Raw genomic sequence first — 18,268 nt, 5'->3', positions numbered from 1 at the left:
GTCTTTGAGACTCTCAAGGGGGAAATGCTCAGCCACAGTGCTGACTTCCTGTTTAACTCATTGTGGGTCTTCTAGAACATGAAAAGCACCGTATGGACATGTTAGCAAGGTTTGAATATATCAAAATTAAGAAAAGAAGATGATTTCAATGTGCCAAGTCCACAAAGCAGACCTCTGGGTAGCTGCTTGCTCTTAGCTGGGTCCCTGGTCGCAGCTGACTTTGCAGTGTGTTTGTCAAGGTTTTAATTTAGGAAATCCACTTCTTATACCAACTGCACCAAATTAAACTTTTACAATAAACGCTTGTGCAAAGATGAATACATATATCTATTTGTGTGTGTGTGTGTGTGTGTGTGTGTTTTCAGAGGCATTTAAAAGGTCCAGTTCGCTCATATTACAAGAAAAGCACTTTTTATTATTATTTTTCTGCGATTTTTTATTTTTATTTTTTTTAACTAGACTACACTGACTGCACCTGAATGCTTTCTATGTAGACACAGACTCCCTGTTAAAAAAGTTTATTTCCAAACATGGTGAGCTGTTGCTTTATATGAGGAATACGAGAAGTCCAAGAATCCACTGTAAAATCTTTTCTTGACTGACAGTCTGTTTGACTGCCTGGAAAACCTGCTTTTCTGCCGTAATGGACTGCTTGGCCAAGTGGGTGGCTATTTGTCTGACCAAACTAGCTGCCTGTCTGAATGATGGAGTAATTTCTCACAAACTTGAACGCTCGAGCAAGCCTTTAATCGACTGGCATGATGGCTGAGTGACTGGATGGCAGTTTCTTGACTGACAGGCTCGCTAACTGACCGGAGCAGTTCAGAGGAGTCTGGTGCCAATGGACGCCTCTGCAACAGGGTCCTGTGAATTTTAACAGCGCTGCGATGCTTGACTCTTTTCTCTAGGAAACCTGGCCTAAACCCAGCTTTTTTTTTCTTTTTTTTTTAAATGTCGGGTACAGTTTCTTAATGTGATGTACATTGGGCAAGAGGTCACGTCCACTTCAAGAAAGCTCATGTAATTGTTAGCCTTTTTAGTTCAGGCTGTGTTTGTCTATTTGAGTATAATCTCCTTGTCAGGAACTGCTCCACCCAGTCTACAGATATCATTTTAAAATTTCGCCTGTGATATTGAGTGTTTTTCTTATATAATTTGTGCGTCTTCATTTACACGTGTGCACTCCTTTGTGTGTTTCAGCTGGAGCCTCGACACATCTGTGCCAGCCCAGGGGAAGGAGCGGAAGTGCATCCTGTGAAGTAGAGCGATAAAGATCAATAAAACACAAAGTTGGTCTTTGTTTGTGTGCCCGCTGGCACAGCGAGGGGGCTTAAGCACTTTGACATCAGTTCACTCACAGGACTGAGATCAAACTCCAGAAAACAGAGATGATACAGAGAACCGCAGGAACATGAGTGAAAAGTGAAGCCTTTAAGACAGAGTCCAGGTCGGGCCAGTGTTGTTACAACTGATTTTTTCCTAAATTAACTTTGACACTATGACATTTTCTATGACTTTTTTATTCCTAGAATGCAAAATGTTGCGAATCTCAAACCCAAACTCTGCACTCTTGAACTAAAAAGGATTGTTTTAGGTATTTAAGCCCACCACGTTTTACTTGAAAAAACTACATCCCATGTCAGACTGTGAGCAGTTTATGTAGTTCTTGCACTTTACTTGAAGCATGCAAAGCCAACTGGTAGATAAGATCTCTTCCCTGGACCTGAAACAAGCAACTTTCCCTTCCTCTATGTTCCCCTCGGTTCCTGGAAACACCCACAGCTTTCTAGAAAGACATTTCTCCTGGAAGTTTGATCCGCAGCTGAATTTGAGATGTTGAAATGTTAATGCCCAGATTCCGCAGGCTATCTGGAAGCTGCGGGCGCTGATATTAAAATAGTGTGGCCACTCAGCCATATGTCTACAACCATATGTCCGCAAAAACTGAAAACAAGTGTAATGCAATACAAAATAAACTGTGGAGCAAATTCATGCTTTTAACTTGGGGTTAGCAGAGTTGAACCGCTGCTGCAGCTGAATCATTTGTGACTTTAATCCTGAGCAGAAATATACAGGTTGTTGGCTTTATAGCACAGAGTCTTTAATATAGTAACAAATAACACAATAAATAAATACACATTTCAGTTTTAAGTATTTTAATTGTGATTCCGCCATGCACATACCTGGCCAGCCAGGTTCCAATTATACAAACAAAAGCTGGGAAATGCAGTATAACATAAAAAATACATATATATGTTACACACACAATATTTACAAACTCATGTATATTCTGGCATTATGGTGGAATTGGTCCTTTATAAAAAATAAAAGCTCGAGTGGCACATATATGTTTCGCATGCAGAAGCTGTATCACAATCTATTGTTTATTGCTTGTTGGGTCTGCAAAATGTGTTAGAAATGTAAATGAAAGAGGCAACAGTAGCAAGCATTTCAAGCACGTTTTCAATATTATTTACAGTATTATGTACAAAAATATACAATCTGCATTTTGCCTGCCTGCATTATTGCTATACTGTATATTACCAGAGATAGAATACATGGAGGCCCTAACCAGACTGAAGAAAAAGACAATGCCAGTGTCGAGTGGCAAAATAAGACTTATTGTGCCCTTTATATATCAAGGCAAACAGAATACTTTAGGTAGGGCAGCTGGGATTTCCTAAATTTAATCAAATGTTGTAGTTGTCTTACCTTAACTAGAGTTTATTTGTGATAAACATGATTTTTTGACCGCCTTAATCACCCTATAGTGCGTATAATGATCGTAAAAAGAGGTGGCACATCAGAGTGGCAATTTAATGCTACTGCTGCTGCATTAGTGCTACATTTATCTAAAATATACATATATTTTATTATGTACTGGTTAAACTGAAATGGAACCCTGCAACGTGTGCGATGAACTGCACAGAGGTTTGTGGATCGGAATCGAGAGAAAAATAAGCTGGCTGTAAAAAAAAAAAAGATGGACGTAGCCTGCAGGACTGAAAAGTGAAGTCAACGCCGAAGTGCCTTAAAACTGCATTCTTCTAACAGCCAGCAGGGGGCGACTCCTCCGGTGCAACAAAAGTTGAATTGTACAAGGTCAATAAGAAAATGACCCTAATTCTCCCTTGGCTTATTTCCTCAGTAAACATCCTAATGCGTTTATGGTCTCAGTCACTAATTTCAAGACTTCAAAGCAGATCCACCCTTTGCTTATTACGTCCGGTTTCAACAGAGCATGACAGCTACGGCCAAGTTCCAAACTCATGGCTTCAACGCAGGAACCCAAACCAATGGGTGACGTCATGGTTGCTATGTCCCTCTTTTACATGCATTTTATGAAATTAAACCAGATTATCAATAAAACCTTGAGGTCGAAAGAAAAACGAACAAAACTTTTTTTTATCTATGAGGGAAAAATGGACAGAAGTCTTCAGGAATCATTTTCAGTGTTTCATGTCAACTGGTATGGTTCATGTTTCATTCTGTCTGAAGATTATGAAAAAAGCAGAAACAGCAGATCAGTCATGTGAGTTAAATGTACTCTCCATTGGAGCTTATTCAGAAAAGGTATTTCCATTTCCTGTGAAACTCTTTTTCGAAAACCCACCTTAACTGAAGTTTACAAACTACATTTATGAGGTTTTGAAGTTTCTGTTGTTTGGATACTTGAGGGGGGAAAAAAATGATTACCATACTGAAGACATTAAAACAATGTTAAAGGTAAATAATAAAATCTGCTGTTGGAGAAAAAGTGCATTTACTTCTTTATTTTATTCTTCTCTTCAGTCATCCAATTTATTTGATTAATATTTTTGTGTTTGTTTGTTCAGTTTGCTTCTCCATATACACCAGACATCTGTTTTGGCCAAGTCGTACGGGAAACTTCTGACCACCAATAGTATGATTAAATAAGAGCACATTGTTTAAGACGATATTATGACTCAGTATCTAACTTTGGTGCCAATGTAGAGGCTAAATTGCCGTGTTGTTTTCCCTGGCGTACGTAGACATGATGTATACCACATCTTGAATTACTCTGCAAAAAACTCTGATATTAGACTTTTACCTTTAGGTTCTAAAATTACAAGAGGCGGTTGACATTGGTGCTAAATTTAGTGGCGTATATGCAACTTTGAGTGTTAAGAAAACATGATGTCATGTCTGCCAAAGATGCATGGCAACAGTCAGCTCTCAAATTTAGGGAAAGATGTAAGGCAAAAGACATCCTAATTCATCATTAACCAAACATCATTTGCTGCTCTATTATTGGACAGTGATTCGCTCATGACCAAAGATAGAGAAGCCTTGAATAGAGCCATGTTACACTTTTAGTGTCACGAGCAGAAACGCTGATTTATTGACTGTAGGAGCGAACGTAATTATAGGTTGTAAGTTCTTAATGAGTGGGTTTGCTGGATATGAAGTGGCCATGTTTGATGGTACTTTGTCCGTTGAGAGTGGTTTTTCAGATGACTGCAAACACTCTGAAGGCTTTTCCTCCTGTGGGGTTCAGTAGGCTGGAAGAAAAGAGCAGGAGAGTCAGAAGCACTGTCAAGTTAAGAGGTTTCTACAATACCAATCAAAAAATACATGTTAATATTTGATGTATTTCGAGCCAATTATCTCATCTGGAATCCATAAGATGTTACCTCTCTGAGGTGATGCCATTCTGATAGCTGCCACTGTACTGCCTCCTTCTGTCCACCGGCATCACATCGAGGTAACCTCCTGACTCGTTCTGGATCACTCCAGCATGGATGGCTGCTCTGCAGATACTGGATTTCTGGGTAAAACAAGAATGAGTGGTACCCACAGATGTACTAAGGTGAACTGAATACCAGACTAAAAGATCACATCTGCTCACTTGAATAAAAGTTGCTCGCCTGCCACATGAGCCAAAAGTTTCAGGATTATAGGTTTGTGTGTAAGAAACCTCCAAAAAAAAAAAAATCCCACAAGACAGAATGAATAATGACCTCGTTTGCACTTGGAAGTGTCCTGTCAACACTTTTACTAATGTTCTTTTTTGGTCTATGAGAAAATTCAGGATTCATGAAGTTATATCCTATCTCATCTTATCTTATCTTATTGTATCTTATTTTCATTTATGACTTTATTTTATCTTTTTTTTTCTTTTTCAAACTGCTGCCATCAGGCAAACGTTCCCGGAGCACTGAAGGAAGAACCTCCAGACTGATCAACAGCTTCATGTCGCAAGCTGTCAGAATGCTGAACTGCTGATCCAGATATGCAAACACTTCTTTGTTTAATTGCTTTTAGTTTTTGGATCCTGAAGAAACACCCTTTCATCTTGTTTGTACTACTATTGTATGTACAGCAAAATGACAATAAACTTGATTTGATCTCTTTTGTGGTGGATTTTTTTAGTTGCAGTACCAATAATGACCACCAAATTTGGCAGCGAGGCAGAATGTTGAAAAACACAAGAAGACTGAGCTGTGTTCTGTACAGAGTAGAAAGGTTGGTGACTGCTGCTGACATTTACGAATATCATCTCACACACCATTTAAGTAGTAACAGACAACAGCGGTCTGTAACTGATGTCACTGATGCAAGAACTTACATCTGAGTAGTATTTTGTGCCGATGACTCGGGCTTGACTCTCACGCAAACAGCTCCTGGGACAATACAACCTGAAATAAAGCAACAACTTGTGTAAGACCAAAGAATAGTTTCAGTGCAAACTTAATACATATAGAACTTGACTAACTGGGTGGAGTTAGTACCATTTGATACCAAGTGTTACCATGGAAATTAAAGGATACACAACGAATGTAAGAATCCCTCAATGAAGATGCAGAAAGTTTAGCATCATGGCAAATAGTGTTTTATTTTGTCTATAGGTTGGTTCTGCCAGTTTAAATTAGGAAGGCCACATGGGTAAAATAGCCAACGTTTATTTCTTATGGTTCATGTCCAAATGATTTCTTTGCTTCCCCTTCACCGTCTATGTAAGTAGCTGTGCAATGCATTCTGTTAGTGTTGCGTTTTGAGAGATAGGCCGTTGGGTTGGCCGCTCCTTGTTTGCATAAAGTTAAACATTGTTGTTGTAAAGTGAAGACATATAAAGCAGCTAGAGAAAGAAAAATTTTTCAAACAAGCCGCCATGTTGGTCCAGTATGAAATCCAGGAGAAGACTGCCTACAAGTGAACTGTTTGTCCAATCAGGTGCAGCCAGTGTTTGTGTGGTTGCCAGAGGGTATGGCATTTATTGCTTTCCTGTTCATTTATTGTGACACTTTGTAGCTGTACATCCATCAATGCTGGGAAGCAGCACGTCCAAAAACACCTTGTGGACACACACCATTAGAATGAGTGTGATTGTTTACATGAAAATCTCCTGTTACCTGGGACAGTGTCGTACAGGTTTCTTGAAAGGGCAGAAAAGTGCCACTGTGGTATCACATCGTACTGCTTTTACTAGAAGAAAAAGTAAACAAAGCATAGAAAAAAATGACCCTCCAGTATTTCTGTACACCAATAGCAAGATAAAGTAAAACATGATTGTGAAATGCGCATCTTACCAGGCACTGACTCTACTTTGAAGGAATTTGCGCTCCTGTTTTTCCTGTGAATTCAAACAGAACAGTATGAAGTTGTGCTCAATGCACAGTAGCTACAAGTCAAACAACCCAAACACAAATGGTGAACATCCAACAATACTCATACAATTAAATGGTTAAAAAATCAAACTAAAAACAGAAACTGATTCCTACCCAATGGATTGAATACCATTCTTGTATGACTTGTTGAACTGTTGTTTTCTGCCCAGTCTGGTCACATCCAGCCATCCTCCATCATTGTCAATAACACCAGAGTGTAGTGCAGCTCCACACACACTGGATTGCTGGAGGATTAACCAAAGGCAAACAGTCTTTATGTATATACTATTCTATAAAATAAATACAGTGGTGTCTGTTATTTGTGATCATTTACCATGTCATAATATGCAGTCCCAACTACTTTTCCAGGCTTGTTGAGGCAACCAGGTGGACACTCATATCTACGGACAGAAACCACAGTGAAGTAACAGCGCTAATGCTAATGCTTTCAATATAAACATATACAGGAATACATAACGATACAACTCTACTCATGTAAAGTTTTGTTGCTCATCTTTGGAATCAGTATCTACCTGTTGCAGGTTGTTCCCTTGCACTGATCCCTCAGTTTGGTCTCACACTCGACCTGTTGGGCTTCAGGAACAACACAAACTCATTGCAAGTCTGATAAAAATGCATATATTAATAGGATATTGGTAGTATTGCGGGGGCTTCCTTACACATCTGCTCTGTACTGACGACCTGGTTTCTCTCCAGGTTGTCGTTGGGAGAGGGGTTTGGGGACTGGGCCCTGGGTTGGGGCTCCCTGTCCCTTACTGGTTCTGGTTCGGGTTCAATGTAGTTGGTCTCCTCGATCTCAGGTGCTGGACGTCTGTCCACACCTCCATCTGAAAACACAGAGGCCAGATTACTTCACTGCGCTGTCTGGCTAGATTTTTGAATTTTACGTGCACTTTTATTGACTGAAGTTGTACATGTAACTCAACTATAATCTGAATATTTTCTATGGGGAAATTCAGTATTGGGTGCATAAAAATGGACCGAATCATGGGAAGGTTTCACAGTGAAATGCAGTGAATTATCAAACTAGCTCATTTGGACGAGGTAAGTAAAGAGAGGAGAACTTTGGGAAACTACAAATCTGTACCTAACCCACCTTTATAGCAGAGGTTGTCTCTGCAGCCCCCTGCGTAGCTGGCTGGACAGGCAGAACAGGGAGTTCCATATTTGTACGGAGCATGACCCCACCAGTTGCCCCTGAAAAAACACAATATAGGTTTTGTCAAGAAGGAAAACAGCCAAAACTTTCAGTTGTTTCAAATCTGCATTGTTATTGTCACCAATCTACACAAGCTTTTATTGGTTATTTGTTTTAGCAGGATTTTTTTAACCATATTTAAAGGTTGAGAAATGGGAGAAAAAAAGCAATGAATGAGATACCTGGGAAATTGTTTCTCTTGTGACTTGTGCAAATTCCTGTTCTTGCTAAACCTTTGTTCCTCATGCATGTGACACTACATTCATTGATGACAAACCTCTGGTATCATCAGGAATGATTTGTGTGTGTTAAGTTAATGGAGGCATTTCTTGGTGAATGATTTAAATGTCAACCTTTAGTTTTTACTCTAATGCTCACTATTGGAGATATTTTTTGGACAGTTTTATAATATGTATGTTGTTGTCATTGGTGAAAACTTACGGTGGAGAGTAGTTGCAGACCAGATAGACAGCTTTGGCCCAGATCATTCCCCACACGTTCATGTTGTAACATACATTGATGGCACAGCCAATACGATTACTAGTCGCCCAAACCAACTGGAAAAAGAAATTCAAACACATGAGTTGGAGCATGGAGCTGAATTATTAAAAGACACTTATGGTAAATTGATTTTTTTATTTATTTTTTTTGGACTAGTTTTAGCCAACCCTGTTTCTTCTTTGAGATTCAATCAGCCAGAAAAACATTAAAAAAAAGTAGATATCTAAAATTCATATAATTTTTTTGAAAGTAAAAGCCTAAAAGAGCTCTAAACATTGCAGGATAAGTATTATGAAAGGCCTCACCTGAGTGTAGTGAGTACAAACCGGTCCTGAACACCTGAACGGACAGTGCGGGTTACACTCCTGGGAGTATGGATAGCTGTAGTACCTCACCTCATCATACCAGGCCTGGACATGGTAGGTCGGGGGTCGGTCCCTAAAGTGACACAAAAGGTGTTTAATTGTGTCCTTTCATAATGTCACCAGAAACAATGAATACATTTATCAGACAGTTTAGCTGAAGTTTCCATTAGTGAGGTCAACTCTGGGCAACTTCCAGGTATTCTGTGTTAAACTCAACACTTCCCAGAGAACACACAACACTGACATATTACCGCCATATACGGTTTTCAGAAGTGTTAGCTAAGACGCACATATCCAACAGACATTCATTTGAAGTCATGTCTTTTTTTTAGCTCTGTTTTGGTCTCCACCAACTTCTAAGGAAAATGTCTGCAAAAAGATGAGCTTGAAATTTTAGAAAATAGCTTTATTTACCTCATGGCAAAAAAAAAAAAAAGAAAAGAAAAGTTAAGAACACTTATACCATTTTCAAATATGTAGAGTAAATTTAAAGCTACAACTAGGAGACTGTCAGCATAGTTTAGCTGAAAGACTGCACAAAGGAAACAAAAGTTGTCCATCTTTCAAGCTTACGAAATAACACATTACACATTCATTTTGTTTAATATGTACAGAAACCAAGGTATAAAATGGTGTTAAAGGGGATTATGTTCCAAATTTCTTGGTTAGAAGCACTTACTAGGGAAGAAGCAGGGACTAGGAGGCTACTGGTCCAGCTAAAAAATAGCTTGGTACATAATTTAAACATATAAAAACAGCAAATTGTTATGAAAGTCGATTGCTGCCAGCAAATTGTTTCAATATGATATGAATGAATAAGACTAAGTTTCCCCATTTCAGTCTTTGAGAAAAGCTGGGCAAAGCTAACCAGCTGCTAGCTGTAGCTCAGAAGCTCGTCACTGTCCGCCATTGGGTGCTGGACAGATCAGCTCACAGACTCAGTCTAAAACTGAGGTGAATTACACAGTCGAGCATTTTAGTCACGATGAAAACCTTTTTCATTTGATAAGTTTTCAACTAATCTGATGACTAACTTTCAAAATACACAACAAACTATGAATATTTACATTCAAAGAAAGAACAAAATATATTCTGGGTTGTGAGGTTGCAGGAAAAGTTTAACGTGAGGCAAATTTGTTTGTCTATATTAACTTTTTGTTCTCATGTTGTGAGGAAACACCATTTTTTTCATCACATAAAACATTGTTGAACTTCCCCCAACTTCTTCGTACATACGCACCTGCCCCAGTGCGCTCCGAGGTTTTGGCCTATTTGTGTCAACATGTGGCTTGGTCCGTGTTCCCATCGACACGTATGAGCCCAGTGCTCTGCGCTCCTCTCCAACTCATAGTCCCACACCTGAGAACACATGAACACACAGTAGGAATTATTCTGCTTTGGAAAGATGATCAGCTCTCATAGTTAAATAGGATAAGCAGCCAATATTTTATTGTTATTAAGCATGGTAGTATTAGTATTCTCTCGGGCAGCAGGTTAATCTCAAACATCCAGTCCAGGGTTACTTTGCCTTTGACAGAAGGCTGCAAACCTGAAACTCTTCTGATTTAAGTGGCCACTTACCATAGTTGTGGCTTTACTTGCTTTTCATTACAACTTGTTCAAATATCTCATTAGTCTCTTGAAGGAAACGACACTACCACAAATTCCATTGAAATCAATATGGAAGTAACCGTATACACACTTGAGGCAAAGTCTTTTACTTGAAAGGCTGTAGGCTGGCCTCTCGCAAATTTGACACAGTATAGTCAAAACTAGGCCTCTCCTATTAAGCACACACATCCACTCTGCTACACACAGACACATACATGAGAGACCACCACATCAACTTGCAGCTTTGTGCCACTCCTCAGCGCGGTTGTTTCATAGCTTGTTTCCAGTAAGTTTTGGTCGCATAAAACAATCTTAGAGATGGGGAGGAGGGGAAAAAAGCCAACACAAAAAAAAAATTAAAAAAAGGAGCACAGAGAGTCTCTGTTTGGGGGCTTGATGCCATCTTTACCGTAAAAGCTTAACAAAATCAAGCTGAACTGAGTTCCAAATACCTGAAAACTATTCACACACCTCTTGTTTTGAACAAAGCAGGCCGTGGGTCGTGGCCGAGCAATTTGAACGCCGCAGCAAAGTTAATTTACTGTTGACTCTGTTGGGGAGGGAGAAGAATAAGCGCAGTGTGCTGTGCTGTTGGCCCACTGTTTGGTTGCATTACGGCTATCACGCGTCAAAACTAATAGGATAATGCTTAAGTGTGGAGCTGTAACTGCTCTGCTTGACCGCCATAATGTGTTCCATATGTTTCTTACTGCTGCCCATTCACTGTGGTGCTGCTTACTGTTCAAGCCTGATTGGTAAAGTGATATTTGGACTGTTTAGTTCTTTGGCCACAAACCAGCTGTGGCCAATATAGCAGCGCTGAGGAGATTTTCTGCTCAAAAGTGCTTCATGTTTGCCATGTGATGCTGTATTTTACCAGGATCATTATGGTGTATTGTAGCTGTTAGGCAGAATTCTCATCGTGCTCATTTTGATTCTATTTTTTTTGTCATTTCAGCTAAAATATTGCATAAAAGTTCTATTGACAACAAAGATAAGTGTGATGTAACCTTTAGTGAGTGTTCAGACCAAAAACACAACTGCGATGTGAGAATGCTGCTACAGCAACAACTGATAGGTTTGATGAAATATGATCTAGTAGCAGTTTAGTATAAATATCAATGAATTAAAGGGTTACCAGTAGGAGGGCTGGTACTGATACCGATGATTAGTTACCATGGAGACATACAGTTTAATTGGAACAGATATGCATTTGCAGAAGAAAGAAAAGAAAATGCATCACAAAACTTAGTTAAAACGTGTTTAGGGAGGGCCACTCGTCACGGCATTTGCATAAGAGCCAAAGTAACACATCTGTAAATTAGCATATTTGGTCGAGAATTGGTAAAAAAGAATATATATATAAATATTGACAGTGTCAGCTCTAATAGCCAACATTTCCTCTGACAACTCCTAGTTGCCAGACAGAAAAAACTGCATCACAATCGGTTCAAAATACTTCTCAACTATAGAGAAACTATTGGCTCCTTTCCACCTAAAAAACCAAAAAAACAACACTTCTTCATTATAATGTTAAAGCCTTGTTTGATAATGCTGCTGCTGGAATATTTTATCACTATTTCTCATAATTTTGTCCAGGTCATTTGGGAAAATCTTTATACAACCAGCAGGAATTCATCTGTTTTCGCTGCCTCTTTGTAATATTCTATGGCAACCCAAAGGGAGGCAGGTGTGCATGACAGCCTTTAATCTCAGGAATAACAGATGCCAACATTTTTGGCCATGTTTGTCCCTTGCATTTAGCAGTAGAATTATTGTGTTAAAACTACTTTACCAAGAATGCACATTAGCACATATTTGACCAAAGGTGCATTGTGACTGAAATATCCAGGTCTTATTTATTTATTTCTTTTACCCATGTCTTGTGCGTCATTTGCTTTCTGCAACATGGTGGTCTCGTTTAACAGAACAATGGAGCTGTGAACCTTCATAGAGCTAATCGTGGTGATTTTAGGGCAGTAATCAAATCATAAGGTGCATCTAAGGTGCTGGACAAGAGGTGTATAAGTTAGATAAGAAGGGCAATTTAGCTGAAATGTGGGTTGTTGCTTAGAGTCTGTGGCTCTTGTATTATGTGGCAGCTACTGTTTGCTGATGACTGAAAATATATTATACGCTGAAGAAGACAGTGTTATTCTATCATAGGAATGCAAGTCTGAACAAAAAAATACTGTTTGATTTAAGTTGGACTTTAACAATTGGGGTAGTCTCTCAGAAACGATAACAGAGTATTTTCTTACAATTTCTTTTTTTGGGGGAGAAAAACTATTTCATCCCCTCAAACCAATCCTAATTCAAATCCTGAATAAAGGGCTACTTGTATAATTGTCCAATCTAAATTTAGACTCCCCCATCACACCTTTATGACACCAAAATGATCATTTTAAGTTGTTATTATGCCCATAGACATAACCAGTAGGTGGCCTCCTCTACAGCCTCTGAGCCGACAGTAGGACAAGTTATCATAAGATAAGTTAAGACCAGCTTTATTGATCCATCATTGAGGAAATTCACAGGTTTCCACTTATAAAGTTCAGCAAATGTCTACATTACAAGATTGAAGCTCAAGGTCCATTTTTACTTTCGTATTGACGAGACGCTTATTTACATTTTTAACCTTGTGCACCTGAGCTACTTGGTTAGGTTTAGAAAAAGATAATCGTTTTTGGTTAAAATACACCCCATCGCTACGTTGACGGCATGTTACAAAGTTCCATTTTGTAGGTTTTCAGGTTGATATTTTACATAATCTGGTGAGTTGGTGATCAGGAATTGATAACAATGCACCATCTGGCCTTCTGGCATAAGAATGAGTGCCTCTACTGTCGATATTTAAGGTATGATAGCAACTGATAGATGTGATTTAATGGGCTGATCATGCTCAAATACTATGGGCTGCATTTGACCTTTTCAACAACTTTCCAGAGCTGCCAGTTTGACAAGCGCTACCACTTCACCCAGTATCTGCTAAGGTGTCTGGAGAAGACCGTCTGTGGAGGATTTAAACTGTTTCTTCATTCTTTACATCTACTTCAAGTCACCATTCATGTAACACCACTGATGCTTTAGAGGAAGTCTGCATTGCTATCCCCGTTCCTACACATTAGGATATCAGAGTTTTCATCCTGCCTTTGGGTGCGGCATCCGCAACAAGTAAAAACATTTAAACGTGTTCTGACAACGCCTCACAGCTTAAAACAGCTGAACCCTAAGCCCTACTTACGAGGCAATAGTGCCCACCTGCACGGCCCAATACTTCTTCAGGTTATAATGAAATCTGAGTTCAGCACAAAGCTTTCAGTGCAAACAATCTACAGCGGATACTAATGATCTCTGCCAGCTCATTATTCTCTCCGTGTTCTTGTTATTCTTCCCCCTCAATTATCCAGTAGAGGGGAAGATGGACTGCCCACCAGCCTTTTTGAGAAAGGTCACAGTAACAACTACCAATCTCCTTTTGCATTCCAAAGAGCATTAAGTTTCTAAAACACAAACCTGCTTCCAGCCATCTGCCAGGACCACCTCTGCTACAGAGCTAAGTGCAAAACGTGTGTCCTTACAGCAAAGTTGGTGCTCAAGGCTGTGCTTTGCAAAGACAAATCTTCAAGAAGAAAACAAGAAGTTTGTTTAAGAAGTGCTTCATAGAAATGCTTGTAATTCATCTTACAGTATGGAAAGTGGCTGCGGTTATGGGACATTTAAAGAGCTTTCTAAGTGACTTGCCTTACATGCAAAAGGTGCCTTAAAGTCACCTACTAAACAGCTTTTGTATGAAATTAAGGAGTCAGAGCTGCAGTGGAGATGTAGCCCCCTTTGGCCTCCAAATCCTGCAATCTGAAAACCAAATACTTGGCCCTCATCAGCCCCCTGTCTTACCACATCATTATCATCAGTTATAGTATCCCCCCAGAAGAAACACTGGATTAGTGTACATAACATACATTTGCACTACCATGCCCCGCACTTCAAAAGACAAGGCTGGCCATGTTTGAAATAGATTCACCGCTGTGGCACTCGAAATGAGATGCATGGAGGATCAAACAAAAGATAACATTGGCCCGAGTTTGAGTGAGCTGCGATGGATGGAGAGGGAAAGCGGAGGAGGGTGAAGAAAAGCCTGAGGGGAAGTTTGCGAGGCTGAAGATCGAGCAAGTAAATGGGCAGAGCAGCGAGGAAAAAGAGGAGAAGTGGAGTGACGGAGTAAGGAGAGGGAAGGCAGGTTGGTTGAGGTAGAGGGCAGGACAACACTGCGGGGGTGAAAGCTGGATCCGAGCCAGGGTCAGCGAGGGCAGGAGGCGGGAGGCGGCCAGACGGTGGCTTTGGCTTGCAGATCTCGTTTTCTCTTTTTCCTTCCCTAATCTGCTGTCCTTAGCTGGCAGAGCATAACTGGCAGAAAGTGCTTTCCGCTGGGAAAGACTTCAGTGTCAAACCTCCCTGATTGGGCCAGGGTCACTCGAAGTTGTTCGATAGATGTGATTGCAGATACTAGTGCAGTCACAGGGACATGCTCTTCTGATTTTTCTTTTTGCTTTAAGGAAAAAAACTCACGTACAAGAGAGAACAAATCAGAGCAGCATAGAGTTGAACATAAGTTAATGTTGTCTAGTTCTCCATTGTGGCACTGCATGTGCTCAGTGAGATTCACCACCGAAATTAGTTTAATCAGTCTCTGATTTCAGACAGCAATTAACAAAAGCTGCTTCTCATTTCTCTCTTTGATTTTGTTCTCTGTGTCTTGCAGATGTCATCAGCGCACTGAATAATTATGTTAACACTTACTAATGAAGCAATCACTATATCATGGTCGTGACCATCGTTAGTTTGTGACCACTGCTGGATAGATGTCATCTTGTATACATGACTGTTATGATTAATGCTGTTCAGCTTTCAAATACAAGTTGAAGAAAATGCCAAGCAAGTGGCATTTTTTAAATTTTCAAAACAAGACTCTTTAATGCCAAAGTGAAAACCAATTTCTACAAAGTAATGGCAATTAGGAGCAGAGCTAATTCTGCATACTTCATGTGCCAAAACATGAACAGGTTTATTACATTAAATTAGGTAGTACCATCCCCCCTGACCTCCTAAGTATAGTGATGACTGATGAAAGGCCTAAAGTTGTGTAATTATCATGAGATTGTTTTTTGTAGTGATCAGATCTTTTTGTGAATGCAACGTGCTTTCGTAAGTTGTAAACACTGTGTGGCCACAATTTCTGATGGCCTGTGCTTCAGGTTATTATTAACACATTTTTGTCTTGTTTTATTCAATCTGTAAAGAAGGTAAGAGTTGTGCAAAGTAGTTGATGATAACAGGATGCTTTTTTTTTTTTGCTTTCAGAGACACGTGATCAGAAGCATCCTACGATGCCTGGTAACTTAATTAAGAAAAAGAAAAAAAAGCTGATTAACATCCAGTACTTCACCTTCTTTAATCTGAAGACTGATTAACAGTAATACCAACAACCACTACAACATTACAACCAAGAGGCAACACTGAAAGCTGAAAAATGAAGTCAACAAGGAAGTGCAGAAAACCACAGTTCCTTGAAAGTCCACTAGAGGCTTGCTCCAAAAGCGAGTCAGTCACCATAGACTGTCATGTTAAAATGCCAAACTCTACAGCAAAAATGAACATATTTACAGCCTGGCACACAAAATGATTTTGGTCTCTATCGGTAATTTCAGTGCTCACAACAATTTTGGAAGAGCCACCACACTGCTCTTCAATTAACCTGTCAGCGATGTCACAGAATGGTCCATCTTTATATGCAGTCCATGGTTACATCCAAAAAGCAGCGCCCCCTGTAGTCAGAGTTTATGATGGCTGCAGAATGTAGTGGAGCACGGTGAAGTGTTGAGCTCATTATTCTCAGTAGTCTAAGTATGACAAGGCAAACTGGACTGTTGCTATTGATATGTCATGACAAAGTGAAGATGCTACGCTCACCTACATGTCAAAGATAATGTCAGCCTAAAATTTAGTAACATCCAGGACCAGCTTTTATGTAAACGCTGTAGTATGTACTAGTCACAAACTGATCTTTTTTTTTTTTTTTTTATCAGTTACACCACAAATGAACTCTTTTGTCTGGAAGTGACGCTAGATTACTATTGTACTAGTGAGTCGGACATGGTTGCAGCTTAAAATAAAGCAGAATGTGCTTTTAGTTAGTATAAATGTGGACTGTCCCAGGGAAACCACTTTATCGTGTTTAGAAGTCCAGAGCTTGACAGGCCTGCTGTGCCTAGTTCCAGCTGCTGAAGTATGACTTGATGGTGTTTAGTGAACACTCAAATGATCAGATTTTATATCAGGAGTTTAATCCCGACACATTAATATCCAGTTCTAGCTTCAAAGTGTAACTAATACTGGTTCTGCAGACTGTTGCGTCCTCAGCACTCACCATGTACTCCATGTTGGATGCAGGAGGGTGGACCTGACCCCTCAGCTTGTTGTGCAAGTCCAGGATGAGGTGCATGTCTCCCTCGCTGATGGCCCTCTTCCCTCTCGACCTGGCCTTCCACCACTCATCATCCTTGCTCCTGTACTTGTCCAGGATGGACTCGAGCCTCGTGGAGTTGGTGAGGACGGCGGCCAGGACGGTCTGGCTCAGGCACAGGAACAAGCTTGCTGCTCTAACCCAGCCGGGGCAAGGAAGAGACCTCCTCATGACGGGGACAATAACTGATGCTGTGGGGAATACTTTTTGTCTGCAGAACAGAGAGAGAGAACACGTGTTGAGGTAGAATAGCTTCAGTTCTGCTTTATTAGCCTATCTGCATGTGGAAACAGAGCTTGCATGCATCTTTTTGGGCGCCTTTTCTCCATCAAAAAAGAACTCTATCAAAGTGCATATTAATCAACTCCCCTTCCAGCCTGAAACCTTGAATCTATCTTCTGTCTCAGTTTAATAATGTTTTAATTATGGGGGACTTCACTTCAAACAGTAAGTCTAACACAGCTTTCAGCAGCCTGAGTGCATCTGCGGGTCACTGCATCACTGCACACAGTAGGACCAGTGTAAACGGACTTTTCACACGTTATGTTACAGGGCGCAGGACTTAGTGCGCATGCTTAAGTTACTGAACTCTGTGTGCCAACATGCCCTCTGGGGAGACTTTGATATGGAATTTGTGAGATGCAAACAGAGATTCAATTATGGTTGCATGAGAGCTAAAAATATGAATGCATTTTAACGTTAAAACAGCACAACACTGTGTAATATGTTGGTGAGGTGCCACAATGAAAGGATAAAAGTAAGACTGACTCATAATAAAGAATAGTGCAAGTTTACCTCTAAATTCCGTCTAAAGTGACAAAAAAAAATATCCTCCAGGTGTAATATTCCAGATGATGATCCTCCTGGAGATTAGTGCAGAGTGACAGATTTCCAATTTAGGGCGCCTTTAAATCCATCCATCACACACACACACATGCACACACACACACTAAATGAGCGCAGGCAGTTTTTCGTACTGTACATCCACTTCTGCAGGACGGGAGAGCTCACAAAGGTCTGTAGGTACCTGTTGAATTCCTCAGGTCGCTCAGTGCGAAGCGGGCTGCACGGGACCGTTGCTCATTTTGCGCTTATATGCCAAACTGGCGCTTAGCAACGCTCAACGCAGCGGACCACGCCTCTGCAAACGCTCCGGCTCCACACACACACTAACACACACACCTACACACGCACACACAGGTCGGCAGGGATCTGTTGCAGCTCCAGGGTTGATCTATTTGAGGAGGCACCTGATCGCACTAGAAGTGACGTGAAGGTAAACTTGTGGATGTTGTGAGAGCAGCCCACTCCAGTTACTAATATTGCACATTTTGCTGTTTCCATTTTTTATTTTTTTTTTATTTGGACAGGAAGACAAAGTCAACACTTAGTTAATGGGAGAGGAAAAAATGACCACAGT

General features: G+C 40.2%; 1 protein-coding gene across 1 annotated transcript; it reads right to left on the bottom strand.

Moving 5' to 3' along the window:
• Positions 1-4,471: 4,471 nt before the first annotated feature.
• crispld1b (cysteine-rich secretory protein LCCL domain containing 1b) lies at positions 4,472-17,019 on the bottom strand. The gene is made up of 14 exons (XM_008278841.1): positions 16,753-17,019; positions 9,955-10,073; positions 8,655-8,787; positions 8,290-8,405; positions 7,747-7,847; positions 7,310-7,477; positions 7,163-7,223; positions 6,964-7,030; positions 6,744-6,874; positions 6,552-6,595; positions 6,375-6,447; positions 5,591-5,660; positions 4,656-4,789; positions 4,472-4,523 (listed from the first exon to the last, which is right to left on the bottom strand). Exons 1-14 carry the CDS (start codon positions 17,017-17,019, stop codon positions 4,472-4,474), a joined length of 1,536 nt encoding a protein of 511 aa, XP_008277063.1.
• Between the last annotated feature and the right edge of the window lie 1,249 nt (positions 17,020-18,268).

This window comes from Stegastes partitus, unplaced genomic scaffold (assembly GCF_000690725.1).
Source record: "Stegastes partitus isolate 25-593 unplaced genomic scaffold, Stegastes_partitus-1.0.2 Scaffold134, whole genome shotgun sequence".
NCBI classification, from domain to species: Eukaryota; Metazoa; Chordata; class Actinopteri; family Pomacentridae; genus Stegastes; species Stegastes partitus.
This window is presented reverse-complemented; position numbering and strand designations above follow the sequence as displayed.

Coding starts and splice junctions, on each gene's coding strand:
- crispld1b (XM_008278841.1), bottom strand. CDS start 17,019: ATGAGGAGGTCTCTTCCTTGCCCCGGCTGGGTTAGAGCAGCAAGCTTG. Junction 6,875..6,963: donor GGACTGCATATTATGACATG/GTAAATGATCAC, acceptor TTAATCCTCCAG/CAATCCAGTGTGTGTGGAGC. Junction 4,790..5,590: donor GCACAAAATACTACTCAGAT/GTAAGTTCTTGC, acceptor TGTTTTACCCAG/AAATCCAGTATCTGCAGAGC.